The following is a 14,508-nucleotide window of genomic DNA, read 5'->3' on the forward strand; positions in this document are numbered from 1 at the left end:
ATGTATTTTTTTAACAACTTCCTGTTGGCATAACAGGCTTTTCAAGAAATAGAGGTTTTCATCTGAAAAGCTTACCTTAAGACATAGTAATTTCAAGCAGCCACATTTAAGCTGCCTGTAAGGAACCTTATTCTCTTCAGAGCAGGGATAACATTACATACTAGGCTTTTGAAAAGCAACAACTCCACTGCCAACGTGTCTCTACCCTTAGAGACTTCTCACGTATCACGTAGCCTTTTTGCTGTCAAATTCCATTTGAGTGCAAATAGTTCAGTCCCTGTTAGGGTTGGTGTCACTGAACCGAGTACATTTAGGATGCGCATCTCTATATTAATTTCATTTGGAAACGGATATATATATATATATATGAAAAAAGAATGAGTCAAGGGTATTTTTATTCTTAAATAATTTGGGTGTCTCTTTCCTCTGTTTTAGTCAAATATATGAGAGTAGTTTATAAATTAGTTGAGCTGGAGTTGCCAAACTTGGCTGTATATCTGAGCAGTCTGGATGGGAAGATTTTGCAACTGATATTGTCCTCAAGCAGCTGATCATCAGAGCATTTCCTTCCCCTACCCAAACCAGCAAAATGACCACATCCAGCAGGCAGAACTCTTCTACGTCTATGGTCAACAACTTGGCCAAAATATTTGATCCAAATGCTTTGCAAAACCAAGGGCCTGATAATGGAATGGAACCCCCAAAAACTCTTCATGTTGCAAGAAGTGATGTCGGCACATCTGAAAATTCTAAAATCATGGATACGAAGTTTGCCTCCCTTGAACAGAAAATAGATAAGCTGTTGACTCTGCAAGACAATGTCCTTAAGAAGCTTAACAGCGTTTCCCAAGAAATCTGTTGCATTGAAAAAGACATTGAGATTGTAAAGGCAGAAACATCTGAACCTGGATCAAGGCTGGAAAGAAACAAAAATATGAGAAGTAATGAAATGAAGAGGCTTTGCCTTAAAATGGAAAAATCTCTTTTTGATATAAACAGGAATGCACAGCAGCAGGTTAAACGACTAGATGGATTGGAACAAAATGTTTCTGGACTACAGAAGCTTGTAAGGCCTCTGGTTGAGAGAGTTAAAACTTTAGTAATTCATAATTCAGTTGTAAAACACCATGTTAAAAAACGTAAACTTTGCAAGGCAGCTGATAATACAAAAGAAGTTGGACCTCGTTTCAGGATGCAGATTTTCTCGGAGAGAACAGCTGAAGACCTCCTCAAGAAGAAAAGTGAAAAGGTGAGCCCAGGTTTGTGTTTCATCTTGTCAGGATTCATTGCAAGCTGTGGATATGTTCTGCTATATGCTTAGCTTTTTCATTTTGATAACATGTAAGAGAGAGCAACCAAAATGCTCTAAAAATGAAAAGTATTAGAACAGACCAAGCAAGTTTCAGTGGAAAATATATAGAAAACCTACTGAGTGGTAAATACCTTCACTTTTTTTCTAATTATTTCTTTGCAGTTGTAAGACATAACTAGAGGTTGCTGACACAGGTGACAAAGATTGACACAGACTTCAGGAGGCTTGTGTCCTGGCCACACATTTTACAGTGATCTTCTCTGGATTTATAATTACCTGTGTGAATCAAGTTGCAGCAGTCATGTTATATACAGTGGGGTTTAGATCTTAGTGAACCTGGTAAAAATCCTTCTTGGGTCAGTGCATGTACATATGTCCTTTATTTCAAAGAACAACTTAAGTGTGCTGTTCTGATCTGGTATTTCTGCTGACATTGGTGGGGAGGGGGGGACTTCTAAACTGGGATCTGAGGTAGGGTTACTGTAACCAGAGCTCTGGCTTGTGTAAACTTCCTTGGGGAAAAAAATGCCTGTGTGACTATAACAGGAGTTTTGTCATGCTCTTTACAGGTCAGATTAAAAGACCACAAAAATCTCTTGAAAGGCTCAATTGATTATAATAGGCTCTTGTAAAGTAGTTAAACTATTATTTGTTTGGTAATGAAGCCCAATAGCATTAGAAAATTAAGGAATTTCTTCTGACAAAGTGTGTTGATATTTAATTAACCTACAGAGTGTGTTGATATTTAATTAACCTACAGTGAACCAAAAGGTTGCCTTTCATATTCTTTTCTATATATATTTTTTTTTTCTCCAAAATAAGTCACATACAGGCTTTGCTTTTTGATGCATTTAGTGAGTAATTCTTGAGTTTATTTTTCTGAAGATTTTGAGCAGGAAAAACATTGTGTGAAGGTATTATTGGAAGTTGCATCCCTTGAAAAAAGAAGCACCCAGTATTATTCAGACTGGTCTTGTCAGCAAACGAGGTGCCTTTTCAGCATGGTTACCCTTAGGTGGCCGCACTTCTCAGGTAGACATAAAGCATTTGAGTCATTGTAGAAAACTGTCAAGACAGTGGTCAGTGCTGAGTAGCAGCAGAGGAGCACCTTGTAAAGCTCAGTCCATCATTAACTGAAGGGAAAAGCTGCTGCCCTGCCAAAGGAGATTGACAATAAAAGTGTTTTTTACAGGCCCTTCTTGAACATCAGGTTGGACTGGTTTCAATGAAATAGTTTCAACAGAAGAAAGGTTTTCTTCTCTTGTACCATTACTTCAATGAGAAAAGATTGCTTCTTTTGAGCATCTGAGTTTAGGGCTTCTTTTACATTTCAAAACATCAATGAAAACATCTGTTGTAAAAGCCACATTGTAGTGAGACCCACAGGTCATCTCTGTAATGCTGCAATTGCTGTGGTTTGTGGTAGAACTCTACCAGTCTTGGTTAAATTACATATTCATCTAAACTATTTATAAATAAAAACTGAATTAGGCCTGAGTGAAGTGGCAGCTCCTGGAGCCCTGAGAAGGTGCGAGGCTCTCTGCACTAGAAATGCTTTGCTGGTGAGTTTGTGGGAGACGGTGGGTGCAGTAGAAGGGGCAGGTCAGAGAAGGAGGTCGTAGTCCTGGCAGCCCAGAGAGGAATGAGGATGGCAGAGACACAGGTGCCCAAAGGCGAGTTCAGAGCTACGAAGGGCCTGGAAGCGGAGGGTAGGGGACTTGAACATGATGGAAACAGAAGCAACCTACTGACAAAGACCCAAAGAGGAGAGGGGTGAACGGAGTCTCTGTCTTTTTGCAACAGCAGCTCCATTTGTGATCTCCTCACTGATTCGTTTTTGTCAAGGAGACCCTCGGCAATGTTGGGTGGACTCGGTAGGAGCTTGTCTAGCATGAGGTCTTAGGAAAGGCAGCATGAGCATGTCTGGAATCATGCTGGTGATATTATTACATTGTTAATATTTTGTTTGTTTTATGAGATGATAGCCAACATATGTTAGCTTGTCACTACTTTCCTCTGTGCATTTGATTTATTAGTAAAGAACCATCATAAAATTATCAGGCTATCCCGTGAACAACAGCTGGCTTTAGTAAACAGTCATCTTGGCTTTAAGTAAAAACAGACTTGAATTCAGCCCTGCATTAAGAATAATAGAACATGGTATGATATCCTTCAGCAGAGACTGCTGAACTTGGATGTCAGTTTAGTAGGAGCCAGTATTTACCAGCAACCAGGGCTGTCTCATCTTGCATGAGGGTATAGGAAGAGCATCTCTGCAAGTTAGTGAAGACAGGTCCATGAGACACTGTGAAGCTGGTTGCATGTACCTCTGCCTGCCGCATATTCAAACTGGATTGACAATTGAACTTTTAAATTGTGACAAAAGCAAAAAGAAAAACAAATGAATAGACAAATAGGGTATCTCACCCTTACATTTATACCCTAAATCTACTACTGATATCTGGTGGCATAGCAATGAACAAACCTACCTGATTACGCAGAAATTGGTCCTTGCTTCTGTCACCCAAATCCTTACCAGTGTCTCTAGTCCCCACCTATATGCCAATTTTAAACAATGCTGATCCTGCAGAAGTGCTGGCCATGAGGCAGTAAGACCAACATCTGTTTAATCCTAGATGGACTCTCTATGGCAACGCTGAGCAACCTGCAGTCACTTCAGACATACACAGTCCTGTTGTTTCCTTACAGCTGTGAGCAAAGTGATCCATTCACTACAGATAATTTGGTAGGACAGTACCTGCTTTTGTGCATTGCTGGAGATGGTGAGATATTTTGGGTGATGGGTCTATTTGTCATCCACCCTGCCCCACCTACAAGCAGATGCCATCTCTTAGTTCTAATAGCTGTGCTGTCTGACAAATACTTGGCTGTCCCCAGCCTGGTTCTGCAAAATATTCCAATCATTCTTAATTACTAGTAGATGGTGCAATAGGTGGCCACGGATACATCTGGATAAGGCAGTGGATTGTGTTTACATACTGTTTAATCACCTGCCTTCCCATCCTTCCTTCTTTAGAGAGGTGCTGTTCTTTGCTTTATTAATTATAGGATTGTTTTTAAATTTTTCCTAACTAGCTCATTTTGCTGAACCAGATTAAGTAGAGAGCAGTGGAAGAGGCAGAACTACAGGGAAGGAAGAGGGGGAATGGGAGAGAGGCAAAGAGGGGGTGATAAGCACCTGGGGTGTGTAATCTCTCTTCTGGATTCGGCAGCAGCTGGAACCATTTCCAGATTGCAGGCTTCACGGGGACTTTTTGCGCTCTGCAAAATATAGGGATCACTCTCTTCCGAAGCAAAATTTCTGCTTTCCTGCCTTTTACTACCATTCTGAAATACCTCCACTGCCTCGTACAGGAGGTTAGTTTATTTCTGTTTTGAGTTGGAGTTATAATATTGCGTAGCCTGCAGACACTTCATGCTTTGTCAGTACTGCCAAATGTCTCCAAGCCATTTTCCACTGAGTGCAGCGTGACTCTGTCACCACATGGCTAGGAGGAGTAGCGTGTATTACTTGTCATTTTAAATTATTTTCTCACTACTAGCACCCAGGGAAATCAGAAGTTCTACAGTACGAGTCTTTAAAAGTCTTGAGGTTTTCCTCAAATTCACCTTTTTAAGTACTTTGTGATAATCCTGTTGCAAAATGAATCTGTAACTCCATTTTCAGTCCTATTCCTTCCACTTATAAAGAAAGGGAGTAAAATAATATCTCACTTATTTCCTCCAAATTAAACAGTTTAGAGATTCTATACTATTAACCTGTGAACACACACTTGGAGAGTCAGAAAGTCCCTTTTGTTGGCATCGTAAAGTGGTGTTGAACTTTATTGCCATGGCCTGCAGGTTGCTGTAACTTCAGTCTCCTGTCATTTCTACAGGCTTTGCCATAGGACTAATAACTAGTAGCAGATTGAGGCTGTTTCCCACACTAAAAGCACCCCAGCAGTGAGAGCTGTGTTTTGTGTTTGAACTCTGTGACCCTCCCATGCAGGTATCACACTGCAATTGCAACTCACTGGCTGACTTAGTAGGAGTCTGTAATGAAACTGCTGTTTGCCACGTGTGTTTTAAGATCCACTCAGCCTCAGTCTATAAGCATTCTTCTGATTCCTTCATTTGCCTACAAATACTAATGGGTCCCTTATGCATTTTTTAAATTCTCTCCAGACTGGATGTGTTCTGTGAATTTTTCATATTCCAGATGAATAAGCAGGAATTGTTTAATTTTCTTTCTTTTTCATCTGTCTGGAAGAGTTTCTGCCATCCTCAGTGGTTTTGAGGGTAGAGGCATTCTGCAGAATCTCAGCAGATGGATTGTCCACTGCCTGGGCAGTGCAGCCAGTCAGGACCTTCAGCTGCTGTTATACTTAGGAATGCCCCTCTTCCCCTTAGGACTGATGCCTTTACCTACAGATGTTCTTGGTAATTTTATTCCAGTTTTTGAGTGAGCTGTAACATACTAGAGTTACAAGTCTCTTCCTGGCTGGTATGTTTTCTCCACACAAGACATTTTCGTCTTGTTTTGCCCCACTTTTCTCCCTTACTGATGGCCACAGGAGGTTTTTCGTGCCCTTCCAATTCAGAATGCTGTTTAATTTTGCTTTCATTTAGCCTCTGAAGTTGCTGTCTGCTGCACAATGTTTCCTTGGTAAGATCCTGCCCTGGGCGCTGTTGTTGTGATTTTGTTCTCTCTAGAACTCTGACGAACATGTGGAATCAAACTAGGCACAGCTGATTTCTAAATACCTGCACACCATCTTGGATGGCTTATGAGCATGGCATTAATGCCTGTGTGTTACAGTGACCATTATAGAAATCCATTACAATCCCTTTGCAAAACTAGAGAGGTCTCATTATGAAGAGAGAATTAGCAAGTGCAGGAGAATGAGACAAGGCAGGTCAACAGAGAGCAGTCCTATAAAAGCAGAATTTTTCTTGGAGAGATAAGACAGCGATAGGAGGGATTTGCTCGGGCAAGAGGTCCTCACCCACTCCAGTCATCTAAAATCAACCTTTTGTCATCAGATATCCTAGCCATTTAGTCAGTTTTCAAGTGAGGACTCTTCCAAGCCCCTGCCAGGAGTCAGATGCATATGTCAGTAGTAAGGATGCTGAGCTTGAATGCCTCCTCTGGAGGTGTGCCATGGCAGCTAAATGTGGTTATCTGCCACACTGTCTTTTGGTGACTAGGCTAGCAGTCACTCTGGAATGCAATTAATTTGGTGCCATTCTGGCAGCACCCTGGGTTTTGCACACATGTGCACCGGTGAGGAGGAGCGGTGATGGGTGGCTAGGCAGCAGCCCCAGCAGAGCCTGTGATGAGTCCCACCAGATTCCATTCAGAGAGTGCTGCCTGCATGGTGAGGTGCTATAGGAGAAGGTCTGTCTATAAAGGGGAAATAAAGGGATCCTGGGTCCTTCTCATCCACCCAAAACCTGATTTTGTTGAATGAAATGTGTTATTAGGAAACCTGCATTTCTGGAATCCAATTCAAAGTGAGTCATCAAAGCTGTAGGGGATGATTTCTGGAGTTTGTAACCCTTTGAAAATCTCCCAACAGCATGATTTCCCAAAAGGAGCTTAGGAAGGGCAGTTCAAGAAGTCTGAAGATATTTGCCATCCATGTAATTCTCTGCTTAGCTCAGATAAGTTAGTATAGCTGAGGAATACTGTCTTAACAATGAGGATACTTAACAGTAATTGTAACAAAGAATTGCCTGAGTAGTTTGACAGATCCGTGGTTTATGCCCACAGTTAAAAGGATCTGCCAGTGGTTGGGTTTTCAAGTGGGATTTTTTTTCCTTCTTTCTCACACTGTGACAATAGTGTAGCCCACTTCAGAGGATGAGCCATTTAATGGTAATAGGGAAAATATGGAGAATAGCACCAAGAAACTTTTGGGTATATGACACAGGTGCATATGAGGAACACGTCCAGCTGTGAAACACACGGGACCCTGTCAGTCATCACATATGTGAGGGCATTGCGCACTATAGAGAAGAGGTCGATGTGAGGCTGTCTAATATGCTGGTGAGACGGGCACCCAGAGTCTCCAGTGGTTGTGCTTGCCTGATGTTGCCCCTGATCTGTTCAGGTGAAAAACCCAAAAGTGGTAGTAACGGGTTGATTAGATTTCTCAGATGCAGTGAAAAGACGTGTCAAAGCCAGGTAGCGCTGAATGCTCTGGTCTTAGGAGATGGATTGGTAGCCTCAGATTGGTTGGTCATTCTTACGGGCCTCCATGTATTCCAGAGACGTTAAAATCATAGCAATCAATTGGAATTAAGAAATCTGCCTGCACAGCTCTTCTTATGCCTGATGCTGACTCTATTAAATGACAGTGACTAGACCTCAAGGCAAAAGTATAGATGTTTAACAGCAACCTGCTATTGTTAGTGCAATATGGTGTGCCTTCACTGTGGCAGATGGTGCACTCAAGGCCATGGGCTCCGTTAGGAGCCTGGTTCCATGGAAACCTCTTCTACTCTTCACCATAAGACTCCCTGTCTTGAGAAGAATGGCCTGGCAGGAGGAAGCATCCATTTGAAACTGGGGAGCCACTGCTTCTCCAGTGCAGCAGATGGGAAGTCAGCAAATTGGAGTGGGGAATAGACAAGGCTTTGGCTTCAGTGATCTTCAGCTTCTCACACAGGATGGTGTGATTCCAAGGAATTTTTCAGTGTTTAGTGTGTGTCTTCATGCACAGGTTGTTACCTCATTACCAATGTATTTTCAAAGGGAGGAGGTCACATAGAGGTTCTCTTGTATTTCCTAGTGAGGGAATCACAATTTTCTTGGCTCAGAGGTTATTTTTGTGTGGAATTACAAGATATTTGTGACTCGAGTTTGGTTTATACAGAAGAATGATTTCTTGATCTAGTTCAAGGAGCTCTGTAAAGATAACTGAAGAGTTAAAATCTTTGCCTGAAGGTGCCAGGAGTTTGTGTAGTGTAGCAAAAAAAATAATGACATGGAAGCAGACCTACTGCCTGCCAGTAAAAGCAGAATTCCCACATGTATATTTTGCATAATTTGTAAGTTTGTATCAGAAATACGTATGCTGAATATTTTACATTGCTGTGCGGGAAAAGGGGTGTGTATTGAAGAGCAACACAAAATGGAAGGAGGGGATGGATTCCAGCTTTGTGGAATGGCACAGGAGGCATCACCACACGTGCTGTTACCCCAAGGTCTCTGTTGTATGTGACACGTTCTCCCCTGTACCAGTGTGGAAGTACTGGGAACATCCACAGTCCCATGCTCAGGTGTCAAAGCCTATGGCTGATTTCCAGCTGTTAGTGAAACGAATTTATTGCAAAGCTCAAGTAAAGTAACTATGTTGATAAATGGATGGTGATTTTATACAAAACCAGAATGTCTTGCCATAATAAAGCTCTATAAACTATCTTAAGAACATAAGAAAGAGCCACCAAATAAGAAATGTGGTTTAGACATATGCAAAGTTTAGTGTGTTGGTATCAGCTGATTAAAATTGAGAATTATGTCTTGATATCAAGTGAAATGTGCTGGGGTGATAAAGGAACTCTAACTAAAAGGTTGGGTCTGCTTCATGAGGCTATTCATTACAAAAATTTTTGCAGTAGGAAAAAAAAATCAAAGAGTTTTATTATATGAACAAAAAAAAAGTGAACGTTAGCTAGGAAAACATTCCAAGGTTAGGAGTGCTACAGTACAAAGAAGGAATTTAACTAAGTACAGCTCATTAAAAAGGAGTCAGATGTCTATAAAAACCATTAATTTCTCACTTTATTTGAACTTTCTGTTAAAATATTTTATATTTATACATATAATTGCTTATTGCTTAATTTCTGCAGGTTTCATAATGTACTTTCTAAAGAAAATTTGAAAAATTTCTGAAAGGTTTGTTGTTGCTTTGTTTAGTTTTCTTTTTTTTCCATTGGTACTTAAATTTCAGCCTCTGGAGTATCTTGCATTGTTTTGTTATCATCACATGGACTTTTAGTCTGTCTCTATTGCTTAGGATCTAGCAATGCTCTGGATGAAAGAATATGTTTAAGTCTGGAAAATGTATTTTTGAAGACACAATACCAACTTCTGTTGGTACAGACATCTTTTTGCTTTGGTATATTTTGCAGAGTCACAATACAACATTTAATATTTAACCTTTTGTGGAATTAAAATGAAAACTTCATTGAAAGCTTTGGGATTTTATGAGTAGGGAAAATCCATGTAGTACAATTAACCTCATTGTTCATATTCAAGTCATTAAAGAAAGGGGAAAAAATAAGGTGGAGGCCTCATTTCCACTAAGAAATATCGATTCCTATGATTTCAGAAATTACAGGCTGGAAAAAGTCACATGTCACCAAAGTTCAGGAAGAATAATAAATACTTAATAAAGTCCTATAAAGATTAAGTTAAAAAGACCCTTAAGAAAGCACTGCTGACAGACTGGAGAGGAGTGTTGTGAAGAGTTGTCCACAGCTTTTGGATGAGCTTTTTGGAAGAGCATGATGGCTTTGGGTGCTCATGACCTGTGGGTTCTGAGAGTGGGTTGGACATCATGGGGCGCATACCCCTGACAAACTGCAGGGAGGCCTTTGTGCCTCCTGCAGTGTGCAGCTGGCTGGGAGGGATGTGTTGACTTCTGTTGGCTCCAGAATTTGACAAGTTGAAATCACGTGTTGCTACAAATAGCAAAACATGGAAAAAACTGGGATGCTCATGTGTAGACTACTCCTATGTCCACAGAAAGTCCAAAATCTAGTCCTTATATTTGTTTTTCTTATTCTAGTGCACTACTTACTCTGTATTTATTTCAAATAGCTGCATTTATTGATTCTGAAATTTACCAGTAAATGCTTCATTTGTATTCTTTTTTTGCCTCATTTAAATTAGTATGAGCTCCTCATCGGCTGTTCAAATGTAAGAGATCAGAAATGACTCTTGAATAAACACTGTAGTAATTTATGTAACACCCTAGCAGTTTTAGATATACGGCATCATCCAATGTTCCACTAGATGGATTTTCAAAAGCTGGCTTCTGTATTTCACACCTGCATACTACAGCAATATTTAGTAGGAAGTGCTGTGTGCCTGCAATTAATTCTGAATACAGAAGTGAAACCTGGCCCTGTGCATCAAAGAGCTTGGAGAGTGTTTCTCTGGTTATTTGCTCAGCTGACTGTGTTTGATCAGAGCTGATGTCCTCAGCGGTACGGTGAGGCTGACATACTTACAGGAATCCAGTTGCATTACTAATTGTGGTCACATTGCAAAATGAATAAGTCTGAGGCTTTTCACTACTTCTTTTAGTGCTTTTCACCATTAAAAAAAAACCAGAGTGAGTGTTGGTTAATTCTCTGTGATCCACCTGGAATAATTTATTTTTTAAGTTTCATGTGAACAAGGATCCAATTTATATTTGAAGGGTATTTACCTAGCTGTATTTAGGCCTTTTTCATTTTATAGTTTGCAACTTCCTGGGAGCAACTGTATCCCAAATAGTTGTCAGTCTCAGCTTCAATTTTGCACCTCTTTTCCATATTGACTGATTAAATTAAAATAATTTTTAAAAAAGTATTAAAAATGCAGAAGGCTTACCAAAGCAAACGTTTGGTAATGGGACTGAGTCAAGCCCAGAGTACAATATGAATAAACAGTGGGACTGCTTGCATGATTAAGACACTCAAAATTAAGTGCCTAGCCCTGTATATTTTGCTGAAATATGTATTATGCTGCTTCAGCTGGTAGCTCAAAGACCGAAAGTAGTCCCTCTGGAAAATATTTGGATATATCCACATTTTTCACACCCTGTGGATCTATTGCTAAAATGGTAGTTCCAGTTTCACAGTACTGTGAGAGTAAGAGGGCAGGAGGAGCACCAAGCAACAGCAAACACCTTGGTTTTCTGTGGTCACTGCCCTACTACATTTCTAGGAGTGACTGATGAAAACACACACTGAGCAAACGGCATAAGAATATGTGTAAATAGCCATAAAGGCAACATATTACTGCAGTTTTTATGAGGAGCTGTCCTTCAATAAAGCACCTCTAGATGTCACTGTAACATTGTAAAATGCAGGTGAGAGAAAGGTACAAAGATGGTTTATATACTCCGATTCCTGGTAACAGTTTCAGTCAGCCTGTAATAAATTATTGGATCATTAAAAATGCTGTTGCCAGATGTTGATTAACAGCAAAAAATTCTTTGAAATCTGTCAGTAAGACTGTTACTGAACATTTTACTAGAATATTAAATATTCCTAGCTTTGGTGTAACTAACCTGTTTTTTAGCAGCCAAATCTGGTGCAAGGTAACAGCTCATTTCTCTATGTTTTTTTATTTTAGTCCCTGAGGCTCAATCCTGGTCTTTTCTGGGCTGTGTTTATGCCAACATTGATGTTGATTATGACTGAGAGCATTACTTTACACTGATAGCAATCTGATCAGCTAGGTAGTGATTAAAATAAGGACCATCATCTATAGGAAGAGCATGAGTTAGAACACAGAGTACTTGGATTCGACAAAAAAAACCTAGGCTGTAATTTCATGAGGAACAATACAACATGAACACTGTATACACTGACTAATACATTGCCTTCTACACAGGTCATAAAAGAAAAATCACATTTGAATGAGACGGGAACAAAAGAGAAGAAGCCACCAGATTCAACAGGTTAGATTTTTATTTTTCTTCTGATCAGTTTCTAGTTCCTCAGGGTACAACTGCACAGAAATAGCCATTACTCTCCTGAGCAGCTCCAGGGAATTTGGTTGGTTTACATGTGTGCTCATCAGCATGAGGGAGAATTGTCCAAGCAACATTAACCTTCTTTTCCATGCCTGTGTATATGGTGGCAAACTGCTCAAAAAAGTGATTTGCATGAGGAGTTTATTAACCTTGACTTGGCTGACAATAAGTTTGAGTGAGAAAAATGTTTTCCAGTGCTGTGTCTGAAAGGAAGAGTTTGTGACCCATGATATCCCTGTTATAAAGAAGTAGTCTGGTCTTGCTTTGGAGACATTTACACTGACCCTGAAAGTGGGAGAGCAAAGCAAGTACCTAGTTCAAAATGCAACAGAAATTATGCTAAGCCTGTAACTTTAACACTGTTACTGACTATCAAAGAATTACTGATGGATTCCTTGGTAATCTGTTTACTTACAGAGGGTACCACCCAGAAGAACCAGTCAGGCTCTCAGGAAGAAGAAGTTGATAAGCTCAACAAGGAAAATGCCAAGAGGGAAAACTCTGTTCTGCTTCAAATGGATCCTGCTAAATTTCATACTGAAGGGCCAGAGGAGAAAGGAGAAAGTTTGGCTTTTGAAAGCTATTGCAGGAGAAGCTCTGTTCAGAAATCCTTCGCTACGGAAAAGCAGCAAGAAGAAGATGCTGTTGATGATGCTTGTGAAAGGATAACTGAGCAGGAGGGAGAGAGTGGGTCCCCAGCAGACAGGGAGAGGAAGGAGGAACATCAGGTGTCTGGAGATGAAAGACAAGAGGAGAGGGAGAATGAAGGGGAAAGAATTGCTGATGAGAGTGAAAAAGAAGGTGAGGAAGAGCCAGCTCCTTCCCAAAATGAAGATGAGGCAGGACAAAGCCATGATCAAGAGGCACCAGAGGGAAGGTAAGGTCTGAAGCTCAGGCTGCACATTCTTAAAACACTTTAGAAAAATGTGCTGTTTCAGTTTAAAGTGACTGGTTAATATAATATCTGTGAAAATCCAGCCCAATACAAACATGTAAACTGAGTTTATCTCTCCAATCTAAGCTCTAAGATGAAATGATACCCTTAAAAAAGGCAAACAATCAGCCAGGCATGGTACTAGCAGTTGTTTGCTTGGGAAATAGGTTAGGAACAGGGGAATTAGGTTAGCCTATTCTTCATCTCTGAGGAGAATTCTCCCATTGTTATGTTTATATACTGCAGCATCATGTAGCCTGTGAGTGAAGTAAGGTTAGATTAGGCCATGTACCAGCTGGGAATAAATTTACTGCAAAATGCAGTAACTTCAGTGATAACATAAAATTGTGAAACTTTGCCTAGGCAATTAAAGCAATACATTTGTTGACTGTAATTCTTTCTTTGCTGCATTGGCATATAGCCTTTCAGGGATAAACCAATTTAAGCTCTTGGGAACCTATATGAACAGAGTGAAATCCCAGTGTTCTTCCATTGCTTTAATGGTGAGACTGATAGCCAAATGTTAAATTTAGAAGAACTCAGGCAAGGATTTCAGTAATGGAGAAACATTTTGCTGTCATGATTAACTTAAGGATATTTTTTATTTCTCAAAGTGAATATTAAAGCAATGAATATTACACCACAAAGCATAATAACCTAATGTTCTTCGAATGCAATATATGTGTAGGCATTTTTCACCTATGCTTCTAAATTTACTCTGCTTTAAGTGTACTTTGCTCTAATGCCATATTTTGTCCTTGCAGGTGTAAAGGCTGCGGAAAAGGTACAGGAAATTATAGTTCAGTCACTGAGCAGACCTGCCAATTTGAGCATAGTGGTAGCAGTAAGAACCAAGTGAATGATGAAGACCTAATCAAAGATGACAACAAAAGGAGCAGTCTAAATGCAGAAAGTGCTGATGGCACATGTGAAACTTGAAAAAAGCTCTGGTTCTGTTCGATACCATCTTAGAGGGTTCTGTTATGGCAGAAATTAGTCGCAACTGATTTGTTCTGCCACAACTACTCCACTAATATCCTCTTTCCCTAGAACTCCTAAGAAAGGAGTGGTGTGAGAAATTATAGCATGAGTGGCAAAATTGTTTGACCTGTGGAAGTGCTGAGAATGTGTGTTAATGCAGAATCTGCAATATTCTGGATGTAGCCTGCAAAACCAGCTTGCTCATATTTGTACCATTGTAATCTGAAGTGGGGACAACTGCAGCCTATAAAAACAAAACCAAAAGATTCTTGTGTGGAAGCCTGACTGATGCTGTTGAACAGTCAGATGAATGGTGCTCAAGCACCGAACTGTGAAGAAGTGCTCACTGGGGTGAAGCAGAGACTTCTAATATTAGACCTCCAGCTTGAGAATTTCAGTGCCTTTTCCTGTATATGAAGTGATGGCACATGAGAGGATGGCCTGAAGGATTTGGAGATACATGTGTGTGCATGTGCATGGATAAGACTCAGAATGAATTTCTTTGCTTTGTGAATTGGGGGAGA

The 14,508-nt window shown here is 40.2% G+C and overlaps 1 protein-coding gene across 3 annotated transcripts in view; it reads left to right on the plus strand.

Annotated features, from left to right (window-relative positions):
• The window catches only part of MYLK4 (myosin light chain kinase family member 4), a 34,962-nt gene that overhangs the window by 664 nt on the left and 19,790 nt on the right, over nucleotides 1–14,508 (plus strand). For 2 of the 3 annotated variants that reach the window (XM_082044161.1, XM_082044163.1), the window contains exons 2-5: nucleotides 436–1,249; nucleotides 11,928–11,994; nucleotides 12,487–12,946; nucleotides 13,768–13,787. In XM_082044161.1, the coding sequence (XP_081900287.1) occupies nucleotides 590–1,249; nucleotides 11,928–11,994; nucleotides 12,487–12,946; nucleotides 13,768–13,787 (1,207 nt within the window). In that variant the 5' untranslated portion in view covers nucleotides 436–589. Of the gene's footprint in view, nucleotides 1–372; nucleotides 1,250–11,927; nucleotides 11,995–12,486; nucleotides 12,947–13,767; nucleotides 13,788–14,508 lie in introns of those variants that run through there. The other variant, XM_082044162.1, reaches the window with a different exon arrangement.

The sequence above is a fragment of the Streptopelia decaocto genome (assembly GCF_964273445.1).
Source record: "Streptopelia decaocto genome assembly, chromosome: 2".
NCBI lineage: Eukaryota > Metazoa > Chordata > Aves > Columbiformes > Columbidae > Streptopelia > Streptopelia decaocto.